At 62.4% G+C, this 13,399-nt stretch overlaps 1 protein-coding gene across 1 annotated transcript; it reads right to left on the bottom strand.

The window, feature by feature from the left end:
* Nucleotides 1–449: 449 nt before the first annotated feature.
* Nucleotides 450–10,885, bottom strand: ADM2 (adrenomedullin 2). The gene is made up of 3 exons (XM_005294572.4): nt 10,439–10,885; nt 8,904–9,099; nt 450–957 (listed from the first exon to the last, which is right to left on the bottom strand). The coding sequence occupies exons 2-3, from the start codon at nt 9,017–9,019 to the stop codon at nt 588–590; spliced, it is 486 nt and encodes a 161-aa protein (XP_005294629.1). The 5' UTR covers nt 9,020–9,099; nt 10,439–10,885; the 3' UTR covers nt 450–587.
* Between the last annotated feature and the right edge of the window lie 2,514 nt (nt 10,886–13,399).

Below are 13,399 nucleotides of genomic sequence, written 5' to 3'. Positions count from 1 at the left end.
GACCCCTGCCTGCCACATGGCCTCCACATCCAGATTGGGGGGGGGGGCGTATATGGGCAGAGACAGCCAACGTCTCCTTCCTCTCCTACAGCCTCATTGCCCTTCTCCTGATCCGCAGTGGGGCAGGGTCTGCTCCTTCCCCAGTGGCCACACTGCTCCCCTCTTCCCTCAGGACTCTGCATCTCTACCCTCTTGACACCTGCCAGACCGGCTGTGTCCTGCCCCACAACCCCATGCCCTTCCTTTAGGGCACAGCCACTGGCATCCTCTGTGCATGTCTGGCGGGCTGGAAACTCACTGCCCCTCCCCGCGTCTATGCACTGGGCTAGGCCACCCCCTGCAGCCATGGGGTCTGCAAGCTCTGCTCTGGGGGGCAGCTGTCCCCTGGGGCTGGGAGCCCAAGGTCCCAGCCGGCGCTGCATGGGACCAGAAGACACAGCAAATGGGGGTTTGGCTCTGGAAGCGCTTTAGTAAAGGCTCCTACACAATGTACGGGGGCGGTGGCCACCCCCGGCAGCACATGGGGTGAGGTCTCGGCCCGAAGCAATCCAGTCCCACATGCTCGTGCCCCACGGTTGCCCCCTCCTTCAGCCATAGCTGTGGGGGCTGTTGGGGTTCATGGGTGACGAGTCCTGGCGGCCCGACTGGCCCATCAGCTGCCAGAGGCGGTGCCCGAGGTTCTGTACTTGGCAGGTGCCCAGGACGCAGCCCACGCGCATCAGGTGGGCGTGGTGGCGGCGCGGGGCCGCGTGGCGCTTGGCACGCCAGGGGCCAGTCAGTGAGTGTTGTGCTCTGCCTTTGGCGCCGCCCAGGGGCTGCGGCAGGGTGGCTGGGGTCCCCCCAGGCTGCTCCCAGTCCAGCTGAGCTCTCGCAGTGCCAACCCAGAGCAGCTCCACCGTCCTCCTCTTCAGGGGCCGATTCCCCAGCGGCGTGGCGGCTCTCCTGTCCGGGGGCTCCCTGCACCAGAAAAGCACAAAGGTCAGGATGACGGCCTGGCTCGGCCCACCTATATCCCCTCAGGTGTGCAAGGGGGTCAGAGCGAGGCTGGTGCATGGGCCCCCGCTCCGGCCCCTCTCTCCCTGCAGCATCGGGCGACTTCAGTGCTCAGCTGCCGTGTAAAACAGGCCAGTCGGTCTGGCAGTATTGGCCTTAAGACGCTCTGAGCGGCAGTGCCTGGGAACCGCCCCTTCCCCATCTCCCAGGCCTGCTGCCAGTCTGTGAATGTCTGTGCAGTACCACTGCGCGAGCCGGATCCCTGCTGGTGGTGACAGCCTGAAAACACGGCCAGGCCAGAGAAGCTGAGGGAGCCCGGGAGCGGAGCCTGGAGTTAATAGGCTGAGTGTCGGGGGCCGAGTCCCTGATCCGGAAGCCCCGTTGCTTGGTGCAGTTTGGATGAGACTGGACTGAACCTTGGAGACTAGACAGGAGGGGCCGTGGCTGGAACCTCCCTGGCCTCTCGTTCTCAGCTGGGCCCAGTGGCATGTCCCATGTCCCAAGGGCTCTGCCTGTCTCGCAGGGGCTCCGGGTGGCACGGCCAGCGGCACACTGCCTGGCCATAGGGCAAATCCCCTGCCCAGCCCCACTGAGAGATGTTCTGCCTTTGCCCAGGCCGCAGATGCCGCCCACCTACTCCCTCCCGCAGCAGAACCCGACTGAGGTCTGGCCGTGACACAACAAGCCCTTTGAGATAGATCCCACAGTGGACAGCAGCTGCTGGAACCAGCCCCCAGCTTTCCAAGGAGCCAATGAGCCAGCCTGGCCTACAGCGCTCCCCAGCCTACACGGGCACATCCTTCGGGGGGTAGGGGGGGGACGGAGATGGGATTCCAGGCAAAAGGGAGAGAAATCTGCTACATCGAGAAAATGCACGCTGTGAAATTATAGAGCGAACTGCCAGGGCACTGCTGCAAGGAAGCTCACAGCACCAGCAACAGGCACAGAAGCGTCAGGTCACTGCTGAGAAGCTTCCAGCGCCAGGACCAGAACTAGCAGGGCACTGCTGCAGGGAAGCTCCCAGCGCCAGGACCAGAACTAGCAGGGCACTGCTGCAGGGAAGCTCCCAGCGCCAGGACCAGAACTAGCAAGGCACTGCTGCAGGGAAGCTCCCAGCGCCAGGACCAGAACTAGCAAGGCACTGCTGCAGGGAAGCTCCCAGCGCCAGGACCAGAACTAGCAAGGCACTGCTGCAGGGAAGCTCCCAGCGCCAGGACCAGAACTAGCAGGGCACTGCTGCAGGGAAGCTCCCAGCGCCAGGACCAGAACTAGCAAGGCACTGCTGCAGGGAAGCTCCCAGCGCCAGGACCAGAACTAGCAAGGCACTGCTGCAGGGAAGCTCCCAGCGCCAGGACCAGAACTAGCAAGGCACTGCTGCAGGGAAGCTCCCAGCGCCAGGACCAGAACTAGCAAGGCACTGCTGCAGGGAAGCTCCCAGCGCCAGGACCAGAACTAGCAAGGCACTGCTGCAGGGAAGCTCCCAGCGCCAGGACCAGAACTAGCAAGGCACTGCTGCAGGGAAGCTCCCAGCGCCAGGACCAGAACTAGCAAGGCACTGCTGCAGGGAAGCTCCCAGCGCCAGGACCAGAACTAGCAAGGCACTGCTGCAGGGAAGCTCCCAGCGCCAGGACCAGAACTAGCAAGGCACTGCTGCAGGGAAGCTCGCAGCGCTGGGAGCAGAACTAGCAAGGCACTGCTGCAGGGAAGCTCCCAGCGCCAGGACCAGACTAGGCCCGGCTGCCGCGCAGGCTGGAAGGAAGGCAGCGGAGAGGTGGAGAGAGGAGGAGGAGGGGAGGGAAGGAATCCAGAGCAGGAGGGAGTGGAGCGCATGGGCTGGGGGGGCAGGGACGCCCTACAGCAGCAGGCACGTGAGACCGCAGCAGTGTGGAGCCAAGCCGAGGAGCAGCTACCTGCTGCGGCACACGTACTCTCCGGAGTCACTCAGGGCCGGCAGGGAGGTGCACGCGCTGCATCAAAGGCCCTTATCCCACAGACATGCCGGTTCTGGCTCCTCCAAGCAAGCCAAGCCAGAGCCTCGCCTCCGCAGCGTCAGGATCCCACCAGGCGGTTGGGAGCCGCAGGGGAAAGGGCGCCCGCTCTCTGCCTCTGCAAACACCGGCCCGCAGCTGGCGACTCATGCCTGCTGCCTGCCCCTGCCAGGGCCGCCCTGCCACGTACCTGCCCGCCGGGCCCCCGCTCCCCTGGGAGCCACATGCTACGTGCCACACGCAGCATGGAGCCGGGCAGCGCTAGCGGGGCTCGTCCCAGCCTTTACCTCTGGAAAAACTCTCCCAGGCGTCCACCTCTCCCGGGCTCTGGGCCTCCCGAAAACCACAGGCCACAACATGGGGCCCTCCAGCTTCCCCTACGCCCACGGAGCTCCTGAATGCTCCCCCAGCTCCCGCAAAACCCTAATCCCCCCCCAACGGCCCTAAAACCCAACCCCTCCCCCCAACTCCCCAGCCCTCGGCAGCCTGCCCCACAGGGGAGAGTGTGCCAAAGTGGGGGGCTCCCTCCTGTATGTCCCTGGGGGCCCCAGTGACCACAGCTGCAGCAGGAGATGGCTCTTAGGTAGGTGGGTCCTCAGCCCCGGATTGCTGTGTTGAGCTGAACCAGCCCTGAGCCTTATGGAAAGGGTCTGGGGATCTCCAGTGCCCACCGAGGTCAGGCCCTCGCCCCGGCACTGGCTTAGCCTGGGGAAGCTACGAGTGCGGGCGTGAGCGGGCAGACCTGGGGATTCGGGGGAAGAGCCCACCCCACACCCCATGATCACAGGCCAGGGGACTGGAGACGGGCTCAGGGAAGCTCACGTCAAACAGGGGAGGCGGTGGCAGATCTGCAAGCAGAGCCTGGCTCAGCCGCCTCCCAGGCCAGGGCCTTAACCACAAGGCCAGGCTGTCTGGCTCTTGAACCTTAGTGACACCTGGGCTGGGCCCTGCCCTGCTGTCCCCCCCCCATCCCCCCAGCACACGGCCCACAGCCAGTTTCAGGGTCACTTCCCCAGAGGAACCTCCCAGCGGGTGCTGACTCAGGGAGCGGGCCAATATTCTGCCTTTTCCACAAGGGTGTAGGGTTCCATGTGCAGCCACACCTACATGCACACACCACGTACACCCTCTTGTGCACCCACGCCTGTGTGCACACACCCACGTGCACCCACGCCTGCATACACACACCCACGTGCACCCACGCCTGCATACACACACCCATGTGCACCCACACCTACATGCACGCACCATGTACACCCTCTTGTGCACCCACGCCTGCGTGCACACACCCACGTGCACCCACGCCTGCATACACACACCCACGTGCACCCACACCTGCATACACACACCCATGTGCACCCACACCTACATGCACGCATCATGTGCACCCTCTCAGGCCCCCACCCACCCACGTCTGCATGCACAATCCCTCATGCCAACCTCCATTTGCCCACCCGCCAACCCACATACGCCCACACCTACATTCACATCCCCACACTCCAACCTGCCCTGGCCTCATCTGTTCATCCCCACCACCACCACCTCCATGTGTGCCAACACACCCCACAGCACGTGCACACACCTGCCTGTGCACACCCACCCCCTCGCATATGTGCCTCCGCAGCTCCCTCTAACTCCTCTGTACGCACGTTGGTGCCTTGCCTGACTCTGTGCATCTGGGCAGGAGCATTTCGGAAGGGGGGACATGCTGACTTGCACAACCCTCCGGGCGTGGTGCAGGGTTGGGCACGGCACACCCCCGGCTCCATCCCAGCGTGTCAGGTCAGGGCCGTGCATACAGCGGAAGAGACCCCCACCCAGGAGCTGCAGTGTGAGCCCCCTGCCACTGCCGGAGCCTGGAGGGCCCTTTGGCCGAGGGGAGGAGGGGTCAATCCTGAGGGAGAGGCTGGGATATGAGGTGGCGGGGAGCAGAGCCCTGGCTCTGGAATGCCAGTCACGGGACGTTCAGACACGGCCCAAGCTGACAGTGTCCAGACGAGAGTGTCAGACAGGCCTTCCCTATTAGGCTTCCCCCAGCAACGGCCCCCGGGGGCAAGGAACAACCAGACAAATTCCTACAGCCCCGGAGACAGAAACCCTCGCCCTGGCCAGATCCTCAGCATTGGGCTTCGGCTTCTCCCGGATGCTGCCTGGGGCTTAGACGGCGGCACCTGGCACCCCGTTGCTGTACGGACAACGCGGGGCACTGGACCATGTCCCCAGCCCACAGGCTCTGTCTGGCACAGCACCTCCTGCTGCGCAGCACCGTGGCTGCTTATGCCACCGTCTGATTAATATAAAAATGAGAAACGCCCTCCGCTGGATTTCCATGCGATTCGTCCTGACTGTGGAGTTCCCCTTCTGGCTGGCTTCTCTTCTGCCCTCCCGCCCCATCCCCACTCCTTGCTCTCCTGGCACTTGGTGAATGTCTAGCCTGGCGGATTAGCTTGATTAGACTCAAGGGCAAGGGAGCCAGCGCTGCGGGAGGCTGTGAGTCTCTCGTTCCTGTTGCTGTTAGGTGCACGCCGGCTGCGTCAGCGGCCACAGCCAGGTGAGGGAAAGCAGGTTTATTGCTGCCTGGAATTGCGGATGGTTTAGCACGCTGAATGCATGCAGCACCCTAAGCCTCAGCGTGATGCTCGCTGCAACCAGAGATGTGGTAACCAGGGCAGGGCCCGGACTGCTGGCCCCGCCCACCTACTCCTCTGAAAAAGGCCTGACTTGCTTTGCCATAGAGAAAGGACTTGTACTGCAAGTGCACCCAGAGCGGGCACGGCCCACAGGCAGGCTGAGAACGTGTGTTGCCTCGTGTGTGTGTCCTGGCGCAAGGCACACGCAGGAGCTGTAGCTGCCAGTCTGCCTGTAACCCTGAAAGTCCGCACCTGCCTTTTTGGCCCTGGGGTCACAGGGCGGTTTGGAACGTCCATCCCCCCTTGCGGCCCCGCATTGCTCCTACGCTGGACTGGGCGGCAGCACCTGGCAGCAGGGCCGCCGGGGGGCTCTGGGTGAGGCGTCAGTGCCACACTTGCAGGAGAAGGAGTGCCCCGGCCTGGCGCTCCCTCCCTGTGCAGGATGCACAGCGTTGTCTGCTCCACTGGAGCAGAGCAGGGCAGCGTTTCACTGTCAGGCTCCAAACATTCCCACTATGTTCAGAGCCGCCTCCTCCTTGAGAAACTTCCCTTGGCCACGGCCCCCTGTCCTGTTCCTCCTCACTGCACCTGTCCTAGCACCCCCTGTGCTCACATCCCTGCTGGCCCCTTCCGTGGGTCACCTGCCCGACACCCCCTCTTCCCCCCGCAGGACACACACGGCTGGCTCAGCCTTCGCTCCCAGCAGGAGCTCTGTCCCGCCCCATCAGAAACAGACTCTGAGCCAACTGAAAATGAATCAAGCCAAGGAGCCCAGCCAAGCCCCTCTGCACTGCAGCCCCTCGCCCTCTCCCAGCTGCTCCCCCCAGCCCCGCGAGCCATTATGACCCTAGTACAGGGGTGCAGCCACAGAGGAACAGGGGGGGTTCACGGAGCGGAGGGAGCAAAATTGCATTGCTGGGAGCACGTGTGCACACGCGTGTGAACACAGGGGATGGGGCTGCGGCAGTCGCTCGCCCTCGGGTGGGGTCGCCGGACCCCTGCATGCACTGGGGTCCGGCGAGCTGGGACACGAGGGGACAATCTGGAGGGAGGGTTTTTAGGTAGAGGGAAGCGGGGGTAGCTAGAGCAGGCACCAGAGGCAAGGGGGGAAGGTATAAATATACTGCCCCCCGGGGATGGATCACTCGATAATTGCCCTGGTCTTTCCCTCTGACGCGCCTGGCGCCAGCCACTGTCCGAGACAGGTGCTGGGGCTAGATGGACCATTGGTCTGGCCCAGTCTGGCCCTTCTCATGCACACACACAGGTTCTTACCCACGAAAGCTTATGCTCCCAATACTTCTGTTAGTCTTAAAGGTGCCACAGGACCCTCTGTTGCTTTTTACACTCTACAATGCACTCCCAGCAACCACGCCACCTCGTGGCCAGTTACATGAATGCATGCTGAATATTCCCCCTGGATCCGAGACAAGCCCATCTCTCTGCCCCAAAGTGGGATAGCCCAAAGGAGAGCCCTGGTGGCCCCTCCCCCCATGTCCCTCCCATGAGAGACCAATTCAGACTATCCCTACACAGCCTGAGTGGAGCAGAACAGAGCAGAGAGTCTGGGTGTGAAGCTAGGGGCCGGGGACCGCTCGCCTGCTGAGCTGAACGGGACAGGCCCATGCTGCCCAGATCCTGGTTTGAATCCCAGCCCACTTTTCTGCCAGAAGGCAGGTATTGCAAGTGAGCCCAGCACAGGCAGGCCCCAGCCCCCCAACACACCAGGCTGGGCTGCTGTCCTCTGTGACCAGTTCACCCTGAATCTCCCAGGGGCCGGCACACACCAGCTGTTCGCCCAGCTCGTCAGCACTAGCAGCTTCTGTTCAGAAAGGGCTTTGAGATCTGCTGGTGAAAAGAGTCGGAGAGCAGACTGTTCCCATGGGAGCGCTCCCAGCCCCTTCATACACATTGATTTGTTATCTGACCTCGCAACACCTGGGGGGGTTTACTAAGCACCTTTGTCCTATTTCATGCCTGGGAAAACTGCAGGATGGAGGCATAACAACTTGCTTCAGCTCACACAGCCAGGGTGTGGCAGAGTCCGGAATAGAACCCAGGAGTCCCAGGATCGAACCACTAGACCAGTCTCCCTCCCTACCCGCCCAGAGAACCTGCCAGTCCCCATAAGCGCTGGTGCACCCAACCAGGTAATGAGAACTGCCCATCTTGTCACTGATATCCCGGGACTCCCACAGCTACAGCCACACAGCCATGGTGTAATGGCAGCTTGCATCCAGGACACAGGCACACGCCAGTCCCCACCACCAAGCCCCCGCCCGCACACTCCCCCCTAACGCTGACTCCGCAGTGGAGCTGCATGACAAGGCCGCAGTGTCTCTGAAACCCCCCGGCCATGGAGCCAACCTGCTGCGAACACAAAGGCCCTTCTGTTCCAGAGCAGGGGAATCCCTCCTCGCCCCATCCCATGCACCAGCGCTCAGGGCAATCAGGACACGCTGGCTGCAGGCTGCAGGGCACGTCCTGGGCTTGCCTAGAACACCACTGAAACCTGGTCACGGTGGGTTTGCTAAGCTAGCCAGGGCCCTGCTCCAAACGGGATGCCGCCCCGCCATGCCCGGGCCTTACGAAGGGAGATCTCCACGGAGCCAGCCCAAAGAAGAGAGAGAGAGAGACCCAGAATGCGCCTGATGACATTGGTGGGCATCTTTGTAACATCTCCTTGGCTTCTCAGTAACACCGAGGGCCCCATGGAAAGGCCCCACTTGCTACGCAGCCCCCAGCTTCGGTGTGACAGCCGCCTGAGAGGGAGAGAGGGCAGCCGCGCCTTGTGGCCCCACCTATGCTGCTCCTTCTCTCCTCTCCTCTCCCACGCCTCCCCCAACACAGGCTTGGCTAATCTAGTGTCAGAGCCAAAAGAGAAGGATCTGAACCTCCCCTGATTAAATCCACGTCAGGCAGGGGACCAGGCAGGGATACCAGGCAGGGGACCAGGCAGGGGCCAGAACTTTCCCGGACAAGGAGGCACCAATTTGGGGGGCCCAGCTTGGGAGCCCTGGCCCAGATTGTCACACCCACAGCTCCAAGGGGAGATAGAGTCCCATGGCAGCCACGGGAGCACAGGCCCTCTGGAGATCAGGCCCAAGGGGCAACCTGCATCAGTGGCCACTAGCCCTGCTCTGCCTCTCTCCCCGGGGAGGCTCAGACAGACCCCTGATCAGCAGGGCCGCTGGATTTGGAGGCTGGCCCCGGCTCCCTTGCAGCAGGGGGCGGTGGGAGGAGTGGCCGAGGCCGGGGATGCAGGAGACGGGCAGCAGCGGTCGGTGCTCACCTGTGTTTAGGCAGCAGCAGGGTGCGCCCCACGGGCAGGGGCAGGGCGCCCGGCAGGTGCAGCAGACACAGCGTCAGGCTGATGCAACCCAGCGCAACCGGAGGCAGAGATTTCATGCCGGGCCGGACAGGGAGCTCCTGGGAGCGGGCGGGGAACCCCGGGTGCCCGGGGACTGCAGGTGAAGCGGCTCCGGAGGCTGGAAAAGGAGAGCGAGAAGCACTCAGCGCGCTGCACAGAGGGGCCCCGGGGTGGGGCGGGGGCACCTCGGCATACGGAGCCGTTGGCACAAACATACATGGGGAGCCAGTCCCATGGGGGTCGCTGGACTCTCCGGGCACCCGGCTCCCTAGAGCCAGACCCTGGAGAGCGCCCGGCTCCCGGAAACCGCCCTTCGCTCGACCGGGAGCGCGCCGTGCTCCCGCCCCTGGAGCGCTCCGAGCTCCCCGCGCCCTCCTGTCTCTGGAGCGCTCCGGGCTCCCCGCGCCCCCTTTCCCTGGAGCGCACCGAGCCACCGCGCCCCCTGTCCCTGGAGCGCCCCGGTCTCCCCGCGCCCTCCTGTCCCTGGAGAGCCCCGGGCTCCCCGCGCACCCTGTCCCTGGAGCGCCCCGGTCTCCCCGCGCCCCCTGTCGCTGGAGCGCACCGGTCTCCCCGCGCCCCCTGTCGCTGGAGCGCACCGGTCTCCCCGCGCCCCCTGTCGCTGGAGCGCACCGGGCCCCCCGCGCCCCCTGTCGCTGGAGCGCACCGGGCCCCCCGCGCACCCTGTCCCTGGAGAGCCCCGGGCTCCCCGCGCACCCCGTCCCCGGAGCGCACCGGACCCCCCGCGCCTCCTATCCCTGGAGCGCTCCGCGCCCCCCGCGCCCCCTGTCCCTGGAGGGCGCCGAGCTCCCCGCGCCCCCTGTCGCTGGAGCGCACCGGCCCCCGCGCCCCCTGTCGCTGGAGCGCACCGGGCCCCCGCGCCCCCTGTCCCTGGAGCGCCCCGGCCCCCGCGCCCCCTGTCGCTGGAGCGCACCGGGCCCCCCGCGCACCCTGTCCCTGGAGCGCACCGGGCCCCCGCGCCCCCGTCCCCGGAGCGCACCGGACCCCCCGCGCATCCTATCCCTGGAGCGCTCCGCACCCCCCGCGCCCCCTGTCCCTGGAGCGCTCCGAGCTCCCCGCGCCCCCTGTCCCTGGAGCGCTCCGAGCTCCCCGCGCCCCCTGTCCCTGGAGCGCGCCGAGCTCCCCGCGCCCCCTGTCCCTCGGGCGCTCCGGGCTCCCCGCGCCCCCTGTCCCTGGAGCGCCCCGGGCTCCCCGCGCCCCCCTGTCCCTCGAGCGCTCTGAGATCCCGTTTTCCTGGAGCGCTCCGGGCTCCTCTGCCCCTGGAGTCTCTTTCCCTAACTCAGCAGAGACCGGGCTGCTGAGAAGTTTCTGATGCCCCCGGGATCCCAGTTCTGGAGCCCCGGTCGGTCCAGTCCCCGATTCTCCGCCAGCTGCCGGATACCCGACGCCTTTCCCAACTCCAGTCCTTATTTCACTGCCCGGGGCGGGCGGTTCCGTACCTGAGTTCTGCGCCGGGTCGCGGCTCTGGAGTCCTGGTCCCGGGTTCTGCAAGGTGCCTGGGTCTGGCGCCCGAGGCGGGGGCGGTTCTGTGCCCTGTCAGCTGCGTCCCTAAGTCCGTGCGTGGTCTCGGTTCGGTTTTACCGGTGGATTCTGTCTGGTACCTGCTTGGTCCTGTCCCTGATTTCTTGCCCGGACGCGGCTCCGGGAGGGGCTGTGTTCCGCCCCTAGGTTTTGTCCTGGGTCTCCTTCCGGAGAGATTCGGATTTGCCCCAGTATTCGGTCCCTGGCTGGTCCTGTCCCGGGTGTGGTTCGGATCTGCCCCGGCTTTCTCGTCCTGGTCCCGGTAAGATTCTGAGCCTGGATTCTGTCCCGAACCGCCACGGGGGTGGGAGCGGCTGAGGACCCCTGTCCCGCTGGGTTCAATCTGGCTCGGTCTGTCGGAGTCTGTGTCTCTCGGCCAGGCTCCCAGGTTAAATATTCCCTTGGCGTCCTGTTAGCCGGGAGGAGCTGGGCTGGGCTTCCCGGTCCAGCCCAGCCTCTGCGCCGGGGGAGGGACAGCAGCCCAGCCGGGGCCGGCCCCTGCCTGGAATTCCTGCGGCCCAACCCCTGCCCCGGCCCCGGCCCTGCCACAGATCCGCACGGCAAAGTCCGTCCCCTCCCACCCACCCAGGAACCCCCTGCCCCAGACACAACCCGGCTGCTCCACACAACGAGAGCAGCCCAGAGACCCCAGCCTTCCTCCTCCCATAGCTAGGACATTGGGGGTGTACAGGGATAGATAGATAGATAGATAGATAGATAGATAGATAGATAGATAGATAGATAGATAGATAGAGGGGGTGGATGGGGATAGATAGATAGATAGATAGATAGATAGATAGATAGATAGATAGATAGATGGGGTGGTTGGGGATAGATAGATAGATAGATAGATAGATAGATAGATAGATAGATAGATAGATAGATAGATAGATAGATAGATAGATAGGTAGGTATCGGAGGGGTAGCCGAGTTAGTCTGAATCTGTAAAAAGCAACAGAGGGTCCTGTGGCACCTTAGAGACTAACAGAAGTACTGGGAGCATAAGCTTTCATGGGTAAGAACCTCACTTCTTCAGATGCAAGATAGATAGGGTATGTATAGATAGATAGATGGGGTGTATGTGGATAGATAGATAGATAGATAGATAGATAGATAGATAGATAGATAGATAGATAGATAGATAGATAGATAGATAGATAGATAGATGTGTGGGGAGAGAGAGAGAGAGAAAGAGAGATTCCTCTCTTCCACACTCCTCCTCTTCCTCCTCCATTCTCATACCCTTCTCTCACCTTACTGGCCTGCCTGCTTTGCAGTACCTCTACTGTCCAGGTGAGGGCAGATCCACCCTGGGACTCTTGCCTCTGTCCTTCCTCCCTGAACTCCTGGTCTTCCTGCATTCCCCCAAATACCTGATCCTAGCTCATCCTCCTCACTGCCCGCACTCCTCTGTCCTTCACCCCAGAGGTACACAGACTCCTCTCTTGCCTGCCTCGGCCTGCGTGCCCTCATCAGACAGTGCAAAAGGGGTGGCTCGCCCCCAGGGAGCCCATGATAACGGAGCTGGAAGGGCTGGTGAATGTCACACACGCAGCCCCAATTTTCTGCGCTCTATTTTGCCCATTTTTTAAAAGCTAAATCCAGGTGGCTGGGCTGGCATGGGGCAGGGAGCTTGGTTTGTGGAGCCATTCACCTGTAGGTCACCTGTCTTTGTTCAGCCCTAGGTCTGTTATGGCGGAGAGCGGTCCCCTCTGGGTGGCTGACCTCCTGTGTCTTAAAACGAGTGGGTGAATTAATTCGCCCCCGGCTTGGTAGGCTCAGCAGAGATGCCACTGATTGAACGGGCCAGGGTGACTGAGCTCCCGGCCCTTCCAGTCGGGGCTGACATGATTGTCAGAGGGCGGGGTGGTGGTGTTTGTGTAGCTGGCATCGCTGTACCAGCTGTGGGTATACACAGACCAGTGCATCCCAGAACCTTGTACCAGGGCTAATTTAGTTTAACGTTTTTAAGCATCAGCGTCTGGCCTTTGAGAATAATTGGAAACCTAAATCCCATGAAGATCAGGTCAGGACAAAAGTTCACCCTCACCGAGTCGTCCTATTTTAGTTTCATAGGGAGGCGGCCAATAAAATTAGTTAACAGAGGCTCAATTCATGCAAATATTGTTCTTATTTACATATATTAAAAGACGCCTCCATCCCCCCGGGCCTGAGAACTCCAGCCACCAACTAGCACATACATCACAGTGTGATCCCATTCATTGCTCTATAGTGTCCTTCACACCCAGGGTCACAAAGCACTTCAGAGAGAGATAGGAAGAGAGTGGGACCCATAAACTAAAGAGAAAAGGAAAGGACAGATGCTGGGAGCACCCCAGATAAAATGAGAACAGACCCAAAGTGTCACCTAGAACCCAACCCTGCCCGAGCAGGAAGCACCAGACCTTGCTGCGCTCCGTTTGCAAACTCTAGTGGTCAGGGAAACGTTCAGATTTTGGGGACCTTCTTAGGGTGACCAGACAGCAAATGTGAAAAATCGGGACAAGGGGTGGGGGGTAATAGGAGCCTATATAAGAAAAAGACCCCAAAATCGGGACTGTCCCTATAAAATTGGGACATCTGGTCAACCTGGACCTTCTCCAAGCCTAGCAGAGCCCTAGGACCTTTGTGAAGATCGCTATCGCTAGGCGACAGGTAGAGTGACTCCGTGGTTTGGAGCAGGAAGGAAGAGCGTTCTCCTGAGAAGGGGATGTCCCAGAGTCAGCACATCTCTCAGCCCTGGAGATGCAAGAGCAGGCCAGGGCTGGCGGTGTGCGGGAGGTTGCTAGGTAGAACAGGTATGATGAGTGCAAACAGAACTGCATTCAGCTACGGCTGGGAAGCTGGTGCACCGGAGATTGGACGGGAGTGGGGAATGA

Source organism: Chrysemys picta, chromosome 1 (assembly GCF_011386835.1).
Source record: "Chrysemys picta bellii isolate R12L10 chromosome 1, ASM1138683v2, whole genome shotgun sequence".
In the NCBI taxonomy this organism is placed as follows: Eukaryota; Metazoa; Chordata; order Testudines; family Emydidae; genus Chrysemys; species Chrysemys picta.
This window is presented reverse-complemented; position numbering and strand designations above follow the sequence as displayed.